Source organism: Lutjanus erythropterus, chromosome 11 (genome assembly GCF_056507025.1).
Source record: "Lutjanus erythropterus isolate fLutEry1 chromosome 11, fLutEry1.hap2, whole genome shotgun sequence".
NCBI lineage: Eukaryota > Metazoa > Chordata > Actinopteri > Lutjaniformes > Lutjanidae > Lutjanus > Lutjanus erythropterus.
In genome coordinates this window covers 32,286,369-32,302,335 of record NC_139327.1, presented here as the reverse complement: position 1 = coordinate 32,302,335, position 15,967 = coordinate 32,286,369, and the positions used below count along the sequence as shown (strand labels likewise).

At 39.4% G+C, this 15,967-nt stretch overlaps 1 protein-coding gene across 2 annotated transcripts in view; it reads right to left on the bottom strand.

Moving 5' to 3' along the window:
- gria4b (glutamate receptor, ionotropic, AMPA 4b) overlaps positions 1–4,645 on the bottom strand; it is a 172,371-nt gene extending 167,726 nt beyond the window's left edge. For both annotated transcript variants that reach the window (XM_084729992.1, XM_084729993.1), the window contains exon 1: positions 4,330–4,645. In XM_084729992.1, the coding sequence (XP_084586118.1) occupies positions 4,330–4,420 (91 nt within the window). In that variant the 5' untranslated portion in view covers positions 4,421–4,645. The remainder of the gene's footprint in view (positions 1–4,329) is intronic.
- Positions 4,646–15,967: the final 11,322 nt, after the last annotated feature.

Genomic DNA, 15,967 nt, shown 5'->3' with positions numbered 1-15,967 from the left:
TGAATCTTTTGGTCTGACCGATTTTGCGTGCGTTCACACCTTGATTTACATGCGTTTGTCCACATACAGATTACAGTACCAGGTGTAAATGGGGTCTCCATGTGTGCTGATGTACCTGGTGTCAGTAAATCTGAGAACATCAGTTCCACCTCAGTGAATCACATATGAAGAGTCACAGCCTTACAAGTTCTCACACACACACACACACACACACACACACACACACACACACACACACACACACACACACACACACACACACACAGACTACTCAGATGATGTTAGGATCTTCTTCAGATGTGACAAGAGTTTCAACATCCTTAAAGGAGAACCTGTAAATCCTTACAGAACTCTGACAGACCTTTAGTGTTGCTTAGAATATCGATTTAAAAATCCAGCTTCACTTTAAAGGTGCATTTCATTCATTGTACTTTTGGTACTTGTGTAATTTTTAGGATTGTTCTGAGAACATTTCAGCTTTTGGTCTTTTTTTGAAGTCCTGTCAAATATATCCCCTCTGCCCTCCATGAAATGCATGCTGGGACAGGCTGCAGCCACCGTGACACTTAGAAAAACCCACAGTGGTGCAAATGAATGAAACACTAATGAATGAAAAGTGTGATCTATAATTCTCTGGTGTCAGACTGAATCTGTGGCAGTTGCAGAGCATGTTTGCCACCATGACTGGAGCCTGTTTGTGATCTGGTTTCTGTGTTGCACGCATGTGTACACACACATTTCCAGCTGCTAATAAGTGTTGATTTTTCACTGACAATTATTTGAAACTGACAAGTGTTGATTGGAGAGCTGTTTGCCCTCTCTGTGAGCTGATGGAGCTTTGTGGTGGCTGCGCAAAACAAAGTCTAATGGGCGATGAAACACTAATGGGTGAGGAAACACTGGTGCATTTTTGTTTTTTTACACTCCTAGAGGTCAGTTACAGGGCTCAAATGGGAAATATAACAATGCAGATATCACATCAACAACAGCTGTTTACATCAGGGTTCATGGATCTTTTTCAAAGTCAAATTCAAGCACTTTTCAAGAATTTTCAAGGTGTATTTTCAAGCTTTTCCAGCACCGTACAGCTGTAGTAAATTCCACATTTCTACACATATCCTCAAAATGATTAATTAAATTTCTGCATCACATTAAATCAGAAGTTATTGTGCTATAAACGACCAAAATTACACTTTGTGATAGGATTTTACAGAAAGATGATAAATTAAAGGAAAACACAATATGTTTCATGTTTCAAAATGTGTCACCTGTCACTTTGGCATCCTGTATAATCCAGCTGAGCCAATATCCAACTTATTTTGTTTCTTTGTCTAAAAAGCAAACTAGTCATGAGGTAATTTATCATGACACCAAATTCCAACACTTTTCAAACCTTGACACCACGTTACAATTCAAGTGTTTTCAAGGATTTCAATCACCCATACGAGCCTTGACACATTGACAACATTTCAATCTGACTGAAATCATTCTGATTAGAAATGTCAACTTAACCATTTCCATGGACACTAAATAAAAGTGATCCGATAAAACGTGCATTAATCAGAAACTTTTTTGACATGTGCAAACTGCCTCTGGCCGTTGTGATGTGTCTAATCTGCCAGGAATATAACAGAAGAAGAAGAAAAAGACGTTGGTCCAGTTTACCAAGGAAGAAGAAGTGTTTCCGCCTGGTAGTTTCCAAAATGGAGCCACATCTTACACCAGGAACAGTATTGGCATTTTAAAATCTTTTACAAGGCTAGTTCAGCTCAAAATCAAAAACACATATTTTCCCTCTTACCTATAGGACTGTTTATCCATCTAGATAGGTTTGGTGTGAGTTGCTGAGTTTTGGAAAAACTCAACTTGCAGCCCGAGGGCTGAATCTGGCTCTCTGACCATTTTGATATTTCACAATGAAAATATATTGATTCACGCTGTTTTTTTCCCCCAGGTCTGGTCCGCTCTAACTTCCACCTCTGGTGACACTTCACTTCTGTGCACAGCTGACCTGCGTGAGGCTGCTGGGGTTGAATTTGCTGCTTGGCAAAGATGACTGAGGACAACAAATGTGGAAATGAAAACAGGCAACTCAATGAAAAAGGGACAGATAAATCTGCCTTTATTTTGCCACTTTATATCAGTCCTAAACCACTGTGTTTAATTTGCCAAATAACAATTGCTATATGCAAGGTTGCTAACATCAGGTGCAATCTCAAGTCAAAACGTTCTAGCTGCAGTGTAGTGTTCCCACCTGGTGGCACTGCAAGAAAGTTTTATTCAGCTTATCTGATGAAAAACACTATTATTAATGTCTGTTTATAATTTGGCCCCTGACCTTCTGTCATTTTGTGACCCCCGGGTAAACCAAGCTGCATTAAACAGGTAAGAGCAAAACTATGTATATTTGATTTGGGGTTGAACTGTTTTGCTGCTGTCATGTTCCTGTCAAACCAGACACCTCACCTGCCCCCACGTGGGGCTGACATCTACAGAAAGAATATTTTTATTCTAACCAGAGAGAGAGAGAGAGACGTCAGAGAGAGAAACATTTAACATCAGGGGCCTCAACCTGCAGGTCTGGGGGACATTTTTCAGCCCCTGCTCCCCCTACCTGCAGCCCACAAAATAATCGTGTTTTATTTAAGAATTTTTCCGGTTGTTTCATACCAAATTAAACTATCATTCATAAACAGTCGAGATAAAAACACAATTCAGCAACTGACAAAAGCACAGACAAAAAACAACCAACGAGGCACAGCTCGCCATTTTTGATCAGGGGGATTAAAGACTAATTCAAAGTGAGTTTGCATCCAATGCATGGCTAATTAATAAATGTATTTAAACTGCTTTTAGTTAAATATGGCAAAAATACATTAGTAATTTAAATTAAAAAGCAGATTTTCAGATATATTGCACTTTCTTACAGTGCTTGAACACTGATGTGGACACCTTATTAGATGACAATACCATCAGTGGCTCCAGCCTAATTTGAGTTTGAAACTTCTGCTTTATGTGGTCATTATTTTCTTACTGGTCAGATCACTAAAGATTTACATCAACCCTCTCAATCAGATTGAAAATTCCTTCTGTCACTGCTGGATCAGGCCAGTCTCTCCCCATTGAGGTGTTTACATTAGCCACTTTGATTCTGATCAGACTGTTATTTTAATTATTAGTGGAATATTTGGTGTTTACTATCATTGGCAGTGATGCTATTAGCCAAACAGTCATGAGCAAAGGTTCAAATTAGGAAAACACAAGAAAACTGTGTGTGAAACAGCAGTTTTCAAATTCACCCACCACTGTAGTTTTGCCTGAATCAGCAGCACATGTTTCTGACTGTTTAGCAGGTTTAAAAAACCCCCACCCGGCCCAGCTCAAGTGTCCTCGGTTCCAGGGGTGCAGTTCTGTAACTGACCCTGACCCCTGACCTCCCTGGGGGTGGGCGACTCGAGTATCACGTTGATATAAAAGGACAAGGAGAATCATTTGAACAGCTTGTCATTTTTCATCAGCCTGACTGCTTGTGATGTGCCTCAACTCCGCTACGAGCAGGGGTGCAGAGGAGGGTCAGAACACAGAAACTCTGACACCTTCTTCATTTCATTTGTGACGGTGCAGTGATTTTTTTACAGGAGAAAACATGACTGGCTGCTTTTCTGATAATAGATTTTTTTTTATATATATATTTTTTAATTTTAGAGGGTTGTGATGATCCACAACTGGAGGTCACAGTGTGCCCTTCTTTTCATTCCCTGCCTTTAAATCAGCCCCGTCAATCTGCTTGCTGCCGCTTGCTGCTGCTAGTGAAATGAAAAGCATGAATCCATCATCTTTATGTCCTCCCATCACAAACACTAAGTTGTTCAATACAAACATGGAGATGTTTGAAAGAAAAGCTGGGGGGAAAAAAAAGAGAAGCTGTGGGGGCCTGTGGGAGCTTTATTGCAGCGGGGTCTGCAAGAGTGTTAACAGCAGTCAATGCACAGGCAGCCTGCATAGGGAATACACACACACACACACACACACACTTTGCTGCTCTGATCTGCTGCAGTGGCGGAGTGCACTGGGATACACACTCTCCTAGCCTGCAGATACAAAGCGCATTAGGTGTGTGTGTGAGAGAGAGTGTGTGTGTGTGTTAAACATGCATCATAAAGCCTGTCTCCTGCATGTGATGTTTTAGCGAAAGAAAAAGAGGAGGTTCTGCAGGAGAAATCAACAGTCTGCACTCTGAGTAGTGCTGAGGTGTTAACGGCAGGGCAGAGCAGCAGACAGGACGCTCATTCACATGATTCATGTTAACATTGAGGCTCAAACACTCACCGATCTGAACGCTGCTCGGGAAAGCACCCATCGTCAGTCCCCAAAAGCCAGAGAACATCAACAGAAAGCAGTCGCCAGAAGAAATCCTCATTTTGTTTCGGTTATAAACTGATGAGAGACATCGAGCAGCTTTAATTAACACCCCCGGGGCAAAAGCAACATCACAGGGGGAGAAAAAAACAAAGAGACAAAAAGAAAAAGAATCAAACGGCCGTTAAATATCCATGTCTGCTGTGCGTTTTTTCTTGGAGATCCCCCCGCAGAGCAGAGCCGCTCGGTTGTGCCGTCAAACTGCGTCCGTCCGTCCGGCGCTGGAGATTTTGCGCACAACACCACCGAGATGAGGAGGAGGAGGAGGATGAGGGTGGAGGGAGAGGAGGGAGGGGGGGGGGGCATCAGCCAGCGGCGGCCAGTGCGTCTGGATGCGGCTCAACTCACATCACAGCAATAACACACATGCGCCTTTTACCAGAGCGAGAGACCGAGCGACCGACCGGGGCAGGCAGGAGGCAGGCAGGCAGAAAGGCAGGAGGGGCGTCAGTCACAAAAAGTCCCTGCAGCTCGTTTAACACCAAAACTTCCAGAACCGCTGATGTGGAAACCAGGGATTCTCTGCGAGGACTGACGGACGACAAATTCTTACAGATCGCTCTTTTTGCATGGGAAGAAAAATGTTCCTAACTCTGTTTTCACCGTCCTCTTCATGCGCAAGTCATTCTGCATGCAGCCTTTTTAATGTGCCATTTAAAATGCATTAATTGCCCCAATTAATAGGATTATAACGAACCAGCTGCAAGTCATAGTATTTATTGTCTGTGAACTTCTATTTTGCCTTTCTTTTGAAGGATCAAAATGGCTCCACACTGGGTTATTTTTCATCAGAATAGCAGGGTGGCTAGGGGAGACTGGGGAGTGTTATAACACCAGGTTACTCGGTCCCTCCAGGAAGCTGCAATGTTCCAAACCAATCCCTGTGTGATCTGTCAGTTTTGTCCACTGCAAATTTTCCACAAATTTGATCAATCATCATAGACTCCAGCAAGTTCCACCAATCACAGCAGTTCCTCGTGCAAATGTTATACATGAACATCTCAATAAACTGAATATATGTTTTATTATTTATTTACTTATTTAAGCTAGCTACTAAAACAACAAGGTTTGTCACTGCTATTGACATTTATCAATGCTCTGTGCAATTTATATTTATACATTTAGACTGTCCTTACTGAAGTGCCTTTGATTTTTAATGGTTTATACAAACTAATTTTTCACTTTACTCTCAAATAAGAATAAGAATAATAATAAGATTTTGTTATTTCTAATTTTATTTCATTGTGAACTACCATGTTTCATTTGTGTTCCTTGTGACCAGGAGCTTAAGTTTCTTTGTTAATTGGTGCAAATTTCCCCTGAGATAAAATGATATGATTGAAATATGATCAGATATTTAACAGTTCACTGAGAGACACTAAAACTCAACAGAAAAAAACAGCAACTAGCAAACACCTGAGCTCTACAACTGGAAAATATACTGACTAGTTAGAAACCGCCAATACATCCTCATACATAAACAACAGAACAGGTCGATACCAATTACTTCAACACCCCAAAATCAAAAATATATATTTTCCCTTGGCCTGTAGTGCTACTAATCCAACTAGATTGTTTTGGTGTGACCTGCAGAGTTTTGGAAACATTGATGGTAGAGATGTCTGCCTTCTCTCCAATGTAATGGAGCTAGATGACACTCGGCTTGTGGCGCCCAAAGCACCAAAAAATACAGTAAAAAATTGAAAACCAGTGTCTCTTTCCAAAAGTCAGTGCCCAGTTAGTCACGACAATCAACAGACATTGTTGTGAGCACTTTCACTACTTCCTTTCTGCAGTAGAATTTCCTGGAACTACTTTCTTTTTACTAGAAAGAAAACTGTTCCTTCATCAAACTGCTCACAAGGTGACACTGGTTTAGATTTTATCAAAGGTAATTTTTTGTTGCTTTGAGCACCACAAGCTGAGCAAAACTCAGCAACTCACTCACAAACTATCTGGACAGATAAACAGAACTGCAGGCCAAAACAGGCCAAATGAAAAATATGAAATGATTTTGGGGTGAACTGTCCCTTTAAGCAACTTAAAACTTTAAAGATAGAATCAGTAGGATTTGTTCGAACTGTTGAACCATAGTGTACCAGATAGATAGCTGATTGCTGAGCCTCATTCTCAGGCCATCAAATACCGAATCTTTGGGTTGCTAAAGTGTCCCAGCAGGAAAATAATGAGAAAATAAGGAAATACAGACAGAGAGCTGCAGAGTCTCTGCAGATACAGAACCACCACACACTTCTAGTGGGTCACACAAGAACACTGAAAAGGATTGCGCTTGTATGCATTTATTTTTTAGGAAAATGTAGCATATTATGTCTTCAAATTAGTCAGCGTTGACTTTTTCTTTCACACAGGAAAATATTTCATGAAAAAACAAAAGTATTTGTAATTTGTTACAAGATGCTTTTTGATGTTTATGTCCATCTCTAAATGATCTCAACTCCAATGTCAGCCACGTTCTCACTGTCCTCTTCATGCTCAAATCTTTCTGCAGTCATTTTAATGCACCAGTTAAATGCATTTATTGCTCCAATTAATAAGATTACTGTGCGCAAGCTACAATCTATAGCACTTGTTATCCGTGAACTTCTACTTTGCCTTTCTTTTGCAGGATTAAAATGGATACACACTGGGTCATTTACTCTAATTTTTCACTATAATAGCAGGGTGCCTTGTGTCATTAAGTCCCAATGTATAGAAGCACTTCTCCGATAAATAAATAAATAAAATAAATAAACAGAGCAGCCCTAATTTATGGCTTTATCAGTCAGTGTGATAAACTGTTAAAACCCGGAGCTCAGCAGCATTACTTATATTTGCACACAAATGTTCCCTGCAGCATCATGTTCCACTGAAACGCAACAGAAGAAAAGAGCATTTAGCAAACACATGAGCTCTAGAGCTGGAAAATATACTGACTAGCTAGAAACCACCAATACGTCCTCATACAAAAACAACAGAAGAGGTCGACTGTCAATGACTCCGAAAACAACATATGTGACCGGTGGAGACCAGTGACAGGCGCACCATGGCTAACTTTTTTGAAATGGTTGCAGGCTGGTTTGGTTTCATGTAATGACAACATCACATGATGCACAGCAGCCCAGAAAGACTTTTTATCCTATGGCCTGTGTTACTGTTTAATGTGAGAGACCCCTGATGAAATTACATAAGAAATTACATAAGTTATTTCGTTCTAATTTTTCCAGTTTATCATAAAGGACCAGCATGTAGGATTTTAGTGGCATCTAGCAGTGAGCTTGCAGACACCTCGTCTTACTCTCCCTGGTGGCTGCAAAACTCATGTCAGTGTTTGGATTGTCTGTTCTGGGCTACTGTAGAAACAAACGGTTCAACATGACGGCCTCTGTGAAAGGTGAGCTACTCCTTATACACTAATGAAAACATACTTCTGAATATTCCATTTCTTATTCCTTATATTATCGCAAATGTTTTCACTGTTATTCCAGGCAATGGTGCATTTATTGAATCACCTGTCATTAATGTTGCACTGTGACGTGCACGAGGTTCTCCTCCATGAGTAGATGCATGCTGCCCTCTATGCGGTGCTATGGTTGGCAGGGGTAGTTTGGTCTCTTTCTGGAAAGAGAAAATGCTATTAGGTTTTTAAATTGTAATTTTTGTGTGGCACGGCAATCACGGTTATATATGAGAATGGGGACAAAATCTACAAAAGCTGATGAGGAAAAAAACGATCAGTTTCCAGTTGATTAGGTAGACCTAGCTAAAACTAATAGCCTGGGAACCAGACGAATCTGCCAAACTTGTGTTTTTATTTGCTCTGGCAGATCATTTGTGAATCGGTCTGGCAATGCCAGGCTATAAAAGTAATGCAGTCTAATAAAACAGCCCTGCAATAAATCAAACCTTCAAGAAGGCTATAAGGTTCAGTTTTTGTTGAAACTGTTGAGAGAGAGGCTGCAGTTTGTGGTGCGGCTCACATTTGTATCAACAAGAGTGGACAAAATAACACAGACAGCTCTCTGTGACTGCAAAACGAGGGGAAACAGCTAGCCTGCACCTGCTTCCAAAACGCTGCACGTATTCTTTTAAGTGGAAACGGACAACTTTTCAACACTAACCCCGTCATTTGCGAGTGGTATTATTGTTTGTGCCACTATCATAAGGACAACCACCTGTGCATAACATCAGATCACTCTGTTCCTGCAGTTCAAGGTCTTTGTTTGTCATTTCCATACATAAAGAAACAAAATTTAGGGTTGGGGTTAAAAGATTAAGGAGGAAATTCGGCAAAATCTACGATTTATATCTGCAGTAAACCTTTTAAGAATTTAAATTGTGCATATTGTTTTACTGATGAAAGGAAAAAACAAGAGCTTGTTAATTCTGCCCAAATGCACTGATTTTGTCTCATTTAGGATAAAATGTCTTCTGTTGTTTTCCTGATATGAGGAAATAAAAAAAAAAACTTGAGCTGACCTGTTAACTCAGCATGTTATGTTTGCATGAATAGAGGTATGAGATATGGATGTAGAATTATGTACAGAAATGTGCATCAAGCTATAATCATATATAACAGTGTAATAACAATGCTGTGTGTGTTGCACAGTGAGTTATTACACAGTTATTGTATAAATGTCATTCTATAGCCATTAAACTGTACTGGTTAAAGCAAAATAACTCCACATAACATACAATTTCAGTCGGTAGCATCACTTCTATTTGTGTCCCGAAATGTAGTTAAAATAATTTGGAAGTTTTGTCTGTATCCTCTGAGGACAGATGAAAACCAGCGTTCTGAGACATTAAGGAAGCGCAGGCTCGTCTCCTTGGGGTTAACCGCAGGAAACGGCGAAGCGCTGAGGCTCAGGCTTTGCTGATTCTGAGGTTTGTCGTTGCCTCAGGTAAACCCCCCCGAAAATGAGTCATTATATATCTGTGAGATGCTGCTGGAAGCCGCGCAGGAAGTTGATTTTGCTGGGAAACATCACTAAACCATCAGCATGTAAGAAAGCTGGAAAACTGAAAAAAAAAAACTTCTTAAAATTCAGTCTGAGACTCTACAAAACAAGCTCCTATCTCTAATAATATTAATGGAAGTTTAAACACCCAACCCTGAATCCAATTAGAAGAAACACTGCCACAGAAAACCATACTGACATTTATGAGCTCTTAAAATGTAATTCATCTCTGATTCACAAAGGGCAGGAACCCTCGGCGTCTCTCTGCTCTCCGTAGGTTGAAATTCTAAAGCAGTTTGCACTTCTGAACAACACTCCTGTTAAAATTAATATCCAGAAATGATATTTTTGGAACGAGCGCAGCTAACCAACGTGCAAGAACACCTGAGCCGGTGAATGAAGACCATGAGAGGTGGCTGAAAGTGTTCCTTTAAGTCGAGATTATTTTGCCGCTCATGCTGTCCTCGAGGTCAAAAATGACTTCCACGCTCGTGTTATTTTTCTGTATCCAATTATATTTTGTGGCTGCAAAGGTCTGATTTCCCCGCAGAGATCAATAAAGATTCATTTTATTTGCACTCTTTGAGAAAATGCTGCTGACGTTTAGAGAAACAGATTAGATTCCAGTGAAAACAAGCATCAGTCTGTCAACACTTTATCATACAGTCATTATTAATGTAATTCTCCAGAAAATATTCCATATAAAAAAAAAACATACAGTGTTTCAAAATGAGGTGTTGTTTTTTTCTTTAAGATGCCACAAAGTAGAAACTGGTCTCTAACTGTGCAGTAAATCTGCATCCTCCATGATCACAATTGCAGTTCTTGGAATCTGCATCATAAGTTTATCTCTTTGAAAATATTTAATTTGGCAGCACTTAAGGATGATGAACAAAAAGCACAAGGTTCTTTGTCTCCTAGTTTGAGGCTGTAGAATAAAAAGAGACAGAAAGATTAAGTCAATCACCTTCAGTGGATAACAAACGTCTGCAAACAGTTTTCGCATTTATAGATTTTATTGTCTTGAGGACGCCTGAATACAAAAGCCCTTAAACCACTTTCTTTTAATTCAGATGGATACAGACATTGTGTATTGTTGTTCATTGTTGCTTTCTTCACCTAACTGTATGTATATAAGAGTTCTGTTCATATTATCCATTATTGGACAGTTTTTTTTGTCCTTGTTTTTGGATGTATGCCTATTTCTGTCTTCCTGGAAAAATGTTTCAGAGCTCTGTGTATCAGAGTGCAACAGGAGTGAGTCCTAAAAACCGGAAATGATTGAGTATAATTGCACCTCCAGTTCCCTCGTTGCAAAGTCACTGGGTTTTTTAAATGGATTTTTGGTTATTTGCCTGAGATACGGCCTGAAGAGATTTTCACTTTTTGTTCTATGACATAAAACACACCAGTAAATATTCCATTCATGAATTTTGAAGCTTTTATATGTCTTTAAAAAGGCAGTTGCTAACAAGTGGCTAAATAAGACTACAGAGGTTGTCTGGGGCATTAAAAGTCACATGATGTGAAGTCATGTGACCGTGGCGAAGTTTGTTTATAGCCTAATGTTAGCATTTTACTTCTGGCAACTGCGTTTAAGTTTCAAAAATCATAAAAATGATGTTCATTTGTCAAGTTTACCTTGCTAATCAAAATGTTTCAGCACATCATAAACTTTTGTTCACCACAGAGCAAAATCCAATAGAAAAATCCTGTTGGCCTTTTGTGGAGGAAACCAGAGTGATGCTAACTTCAGGGTTGGACTACAAAAATATATCACCCCTACAGCACTCCATAGGGAGAAAAAAAAATCATGTATTTGTCCATGTACTCATGCTAATAAAACAGATTATGATTCTGATGCTGTAGAAGCTAACAGCTACTCTTTTCTGGTAATGTAAAGAATATCTTAAACCCCTGTAAATCTTCAATGTGTGAAATGTCGGGATGTGCGCAGTTAGTTGATGAAACCAATAACCTTTGCTGCCCTTACTAGACAGTACCAGAAATACCAGCTGGAGCTGCAGCCCTGGTTTGTGAACAAAGTCTCATATTTGAAGTATATGACTATTTGTGAGGTTTTGCCACCAAAACTTTAAAAAGTGTGGCTGTATTATACACCCGTGGTGTCTGATAAAAATAAATGCATTAAATGTGGAAGGACTATTTCAGGAAAAACTGCAAATATGACTAACATGATAAAGCACCTCATCAAGCATGAAGAAAACATCAGGGTGGACAGCTGCACCACGTAAAAAAGTTTCAAATACAGTAGTCAGTATAACTTTAAAGGTACTGGTACTGGTATTCTAATTATTAAAATGAAATCCAGCCCTACATGTGCTTTATTTTCAGGGTGTTAGTTTCAGCTGCTTGCTGGTTATTTGCCACAAGTGCACAAGCTACTTAATCTAGTTAAAATTTATTGAGGGATGGTGGCCTGGTAGCTCAGTTGGCAGAGCGTTCTACTTCGATTTACTTGATTTTTGTTAAATATTTATTAATGCCCATGTTTTGTGCCCGAGGACCCGCTTAAAAAAAATATGGTGCATTTCAAGGGGTTTATTCTTCTATTAAAATTTTAAAATGATCATTCAGACACCAATGCATACACAATTACTATATGACAAGACACTTTTATCTTAGATCTAGTCCATCCAGCTATTTGTTTTGCTGTCTTGACCTAAATTTAAAAACCTAACCAGAGCTATACGTCTGACATCGCCCCATGTACTGAGCCCTCTGCAGTGGCCATGGGTTCAGCTCCCGCCTACAGCCCTTTGCTGTTTGTCATTCTCCCATTTTCCCATCATATCTTGAGCCGTCCTGTGAATAAAACGCATAAAAAGTCTGATACTGACAAGAAAGTGTAGAAGCAGATGGCTACTCTTATCCAGCAATGGATAAAATATGGAAAACTACCATAAATCTCTGTTCCAGTGTGTTAAAATTAGGACTATGTTGCTATATTAAAATGCAACTAGCCAGGGTGGTATTGCGGGTGAACTTAGTGCCTGAACCACCAACTCAACAGGACTTCAGTGTGTGCATGTGAGCGGAGCTGACCGTGGTGCTGAACGCTTCAGACTGACTTACTATGAATGAGCACAAACAGCAGCAGCTCTGCTTGCCTGGTTCTGCCCGTCCAGAGTTTAAAAAAGTGCTTACCAACATCTCTAAAGCTCGCTAATTAGCAGATCGTATCTCGCGCGTTTAATCCGCACACAAACAGAAACGTACAGACGCTAATTTGTGGGTTTATCCATCCTCAAAGCCGTTTTGTGCAGCACTGTCCAAAATAATGTCAAACCTGGCAACCTCAAAGTGAAGTCACTGAAAGGAAAGTTCATATTACGAAAATAAATTCAAGGACATTCAATGTTCTGGATTACACCTATATATAATACTAATAATGAGTAATTCATCTGCTGAGTTGTCTGATTGGTCTTAACAAAGTTAATAGATTTAAATATTTAAAACTTTTGCTTGACTCTGATTTTTCTTTGTGAAAAAACGAAGAAACGCCAATGGAACTAAATGGCACTCTGCTTGTGATGCCCAAAGCACCGGGAAAAAAAAGGAATTAAAAAAAAAAAAAAAAAAAGATAGACGGAAAGGAAAAACTCAATACGTCGATAGCAGTTTCATGGAGGAACTACTTTCTACTAGAATGAAAGTAGTTCCAATAGATTGTAAAGTAGTTCATTCAGACATCAATGCACATTTTTAATCCTCAGTCGAGTCTATACAGTTATTTGTTTGACCTGAATTTAAAAGCCTAACCAGAGCTATAGATCCTATATATACTTCTGACATCCAGAGGCCATAGATACTATATATACCTCTTACATCCAACAGTAATTGACCAGTCCACCATTAAAGGAATATGTACAGTTATAATGGAGGAAAAGCGCCTCAAGGCAACAATATGTTGCATTAAACGTTGGGATTTACTTGTGCTCGCCTGCAACAAGAAATCTTTCAAGTGCAAATTAGACAGTCAAAAACGTTTTCAAGTTTTATATTTTGCCCAATTATTAAAGATTACCTACGCCTGCAAGGAGAAAGGCATCATCGCTACTGTGCAGGTTCGGAGACTGATGATCAAGAACAACTTATATCCATGTTGATAAAAAAGGAAACTTCCAAAGATGAAGGCCTTGTGAAAATTCCCCTTAAGAGGCGACACTTGCTCGAGTTAAAGTGAACACCTTGTCTGCTTTTATTGGTTGGCAAATTTATGTTTCTGTTAAGTGGTAATGCTGCTGTCAGTGCAGATTTTGAAGGTCTGCGCTGATTTAACAGCCTTAATAAAACAACTTTTTCAAAAAGCAGACATTATGATCTGTGTGGTAAATTAACTCTTCCAGGTGCGATTCAAGTCACCCATTAACAACATCAAAAAGTGTGAAATACAGAGTCTTGCTTGCGATAACAGACAGAAATAATGTGCCTTATTTGTAAAATTAATGTTTCATGCGCACTTGAGCAACAGTACATCAGTACAGAGTATTTATTTTTATCCTAACTACCTTTCTATATATTTCACATCCATTAAAGACACGCTGTGGTAAACAATCCGGCATAACAGCCACCAGTCTATGTTTTTAAATCACTGCAATCTCTCTCCAGCATTATACATCGCACAGCTCCTGCTCCACTATTTAATTTATTGAGGTTCGGTTTTTTCGAGCATGAGACGACATCATATAGATGAGACATCAGCGTGATGTATGTCAGCCGTTTGCATCAGTCTCACCGGCAGTAAGTCTTTTAAATTCACTTCATTGTTTTCTCTTCCTCTCTGTACCTCGGTGGTTTCACAGCGAAGCATCAATGTGACACATCAAGAGATGTTTAATAAACGGTGGCCACGTTAATTCACACTCAGAGCAGCGTTAGTAGTTCTCCTCACAGAGACTGAAGTGTTTTCATACACTGTAAAAATATACTATTTATTTAGACTTTAAAAATGTCCGGGCTTCCTTAAATCTTTACGTTGACTGAATTTGAAGGTCAGGTTTAGTTTTCTAGTCCACAAAACACTGTTAAATCTCTTTATAAAAACTGTATCTTATATCGGATTTCAAACTAAAACACTGTCTATGGCTCCAACTCCCTATCTAGCCTGCTGTACTCATTTTTGCATGTGCAGTTGCTACACATTGCTCCTTTAAAATCCCAACGCTGCAGGACCAGACATGGACACAACTGAGACCATGCTAGCAGAGGCCGATAAGGTGAGGCAGACAAGAAAGCAGAAACCAGTGCTCACAAAATCAAGGTGAACAGCTGAGCTACAGATTCAAAAAGCCAAAGGAGCAAATAAATACCACTTATGTGACCTCCACAGAGGATGTCAACTGAAAAGCAGATCAGTGATGATTCGGAGGAGGAAAGTTACAATTTTGTGGTACTTGTACTTAACTTGAGTATTTCCATTTTATGCTGCTTTTTCCACTATGTTTCAGAGCTGAATGTGATGTGAGGATGCTCGCGGTCGTCCATTTCAGCTGTAGCATTAGCATCCTTCAACATTAACAGGTAGCATTACCGGCTGACAGTGACCCTCCATCCTCACAGCGTGCTTTCTCCGCCAGCGTCATTCGTTATCTGAAGCTCCAGCTGTTGAAATTATCCAGCTCTTTCTTCTTCCAAAAAGTGAGGCAAAATCCATCTTACTGGCTGCACCTTTAGCACAGTTACTTGTAACCTCATTCAGGCTGGAGAAAGCAAGAATCAGCTAGTTTAATGATTTTTTTTTTTGTGATGAATGCAAATATGTAATTTTATAACATGCATCATTATGGGTGGGGCAAAAATAGATTCTTAGCTGCAGAGCAATTCACTCTTTAGGGATTGTGTCTCCATGTGTGCCTTGTTTGTGGCGCTAATGTGGCCGTAATTAAAGAATATAACATAAGATGGCGCTGTGAGACATAACATCAGGACAAGTACAAAAATCTGGACACACAGTAGAAGCTACAGAAGGCAAAAGAGTTTACAGCAGGCTATGTTTACAAAGGCAAAATCACAAAGTGAAGCCGTCGTGAAAGCTAGTTTTATAGTAAAGGCAGAAGAGAGAGAGTTTTTGAAGCGCTGCATGATTAAAGAGTGTGACATCGTGTCCACAGAAAAAGCACATATTTTCAAATGTAAGACTCAGCAGAAATACTGTTGCTGATCAGATATGTGAGCTTAAACATTCTGAGCTGAAATATTGTCAATAAAAAAAAAAAAAAACATTTTAAATTTTATTTTATTGAGGAAAAAGTTGTTGCAGTCTGGCTGTTCAAATTCATATTTCTGAACAAAACAGTCAGTTTTAGACTGTGTTTTAAGTTTTGGCACCTTCTGCGATTGAGTTTGACACCCGTGCTGTAGATTGTATACTCTTTAAACTTGTCTATTTACCAGTTAATAATCATTACATGAGTAGAGCTGTTCAGTCAGGAGATATTTTAGCAATATTTTCCTGGACAATATGTGTTCCATGTTTTTAAATACAACGTTGACTTTGGTCTCAAGCAGGAAACAAAATCAACGTCTCTCAGAGTTAAAGAACTGTGTTCCTTTGACTCATTCATCCA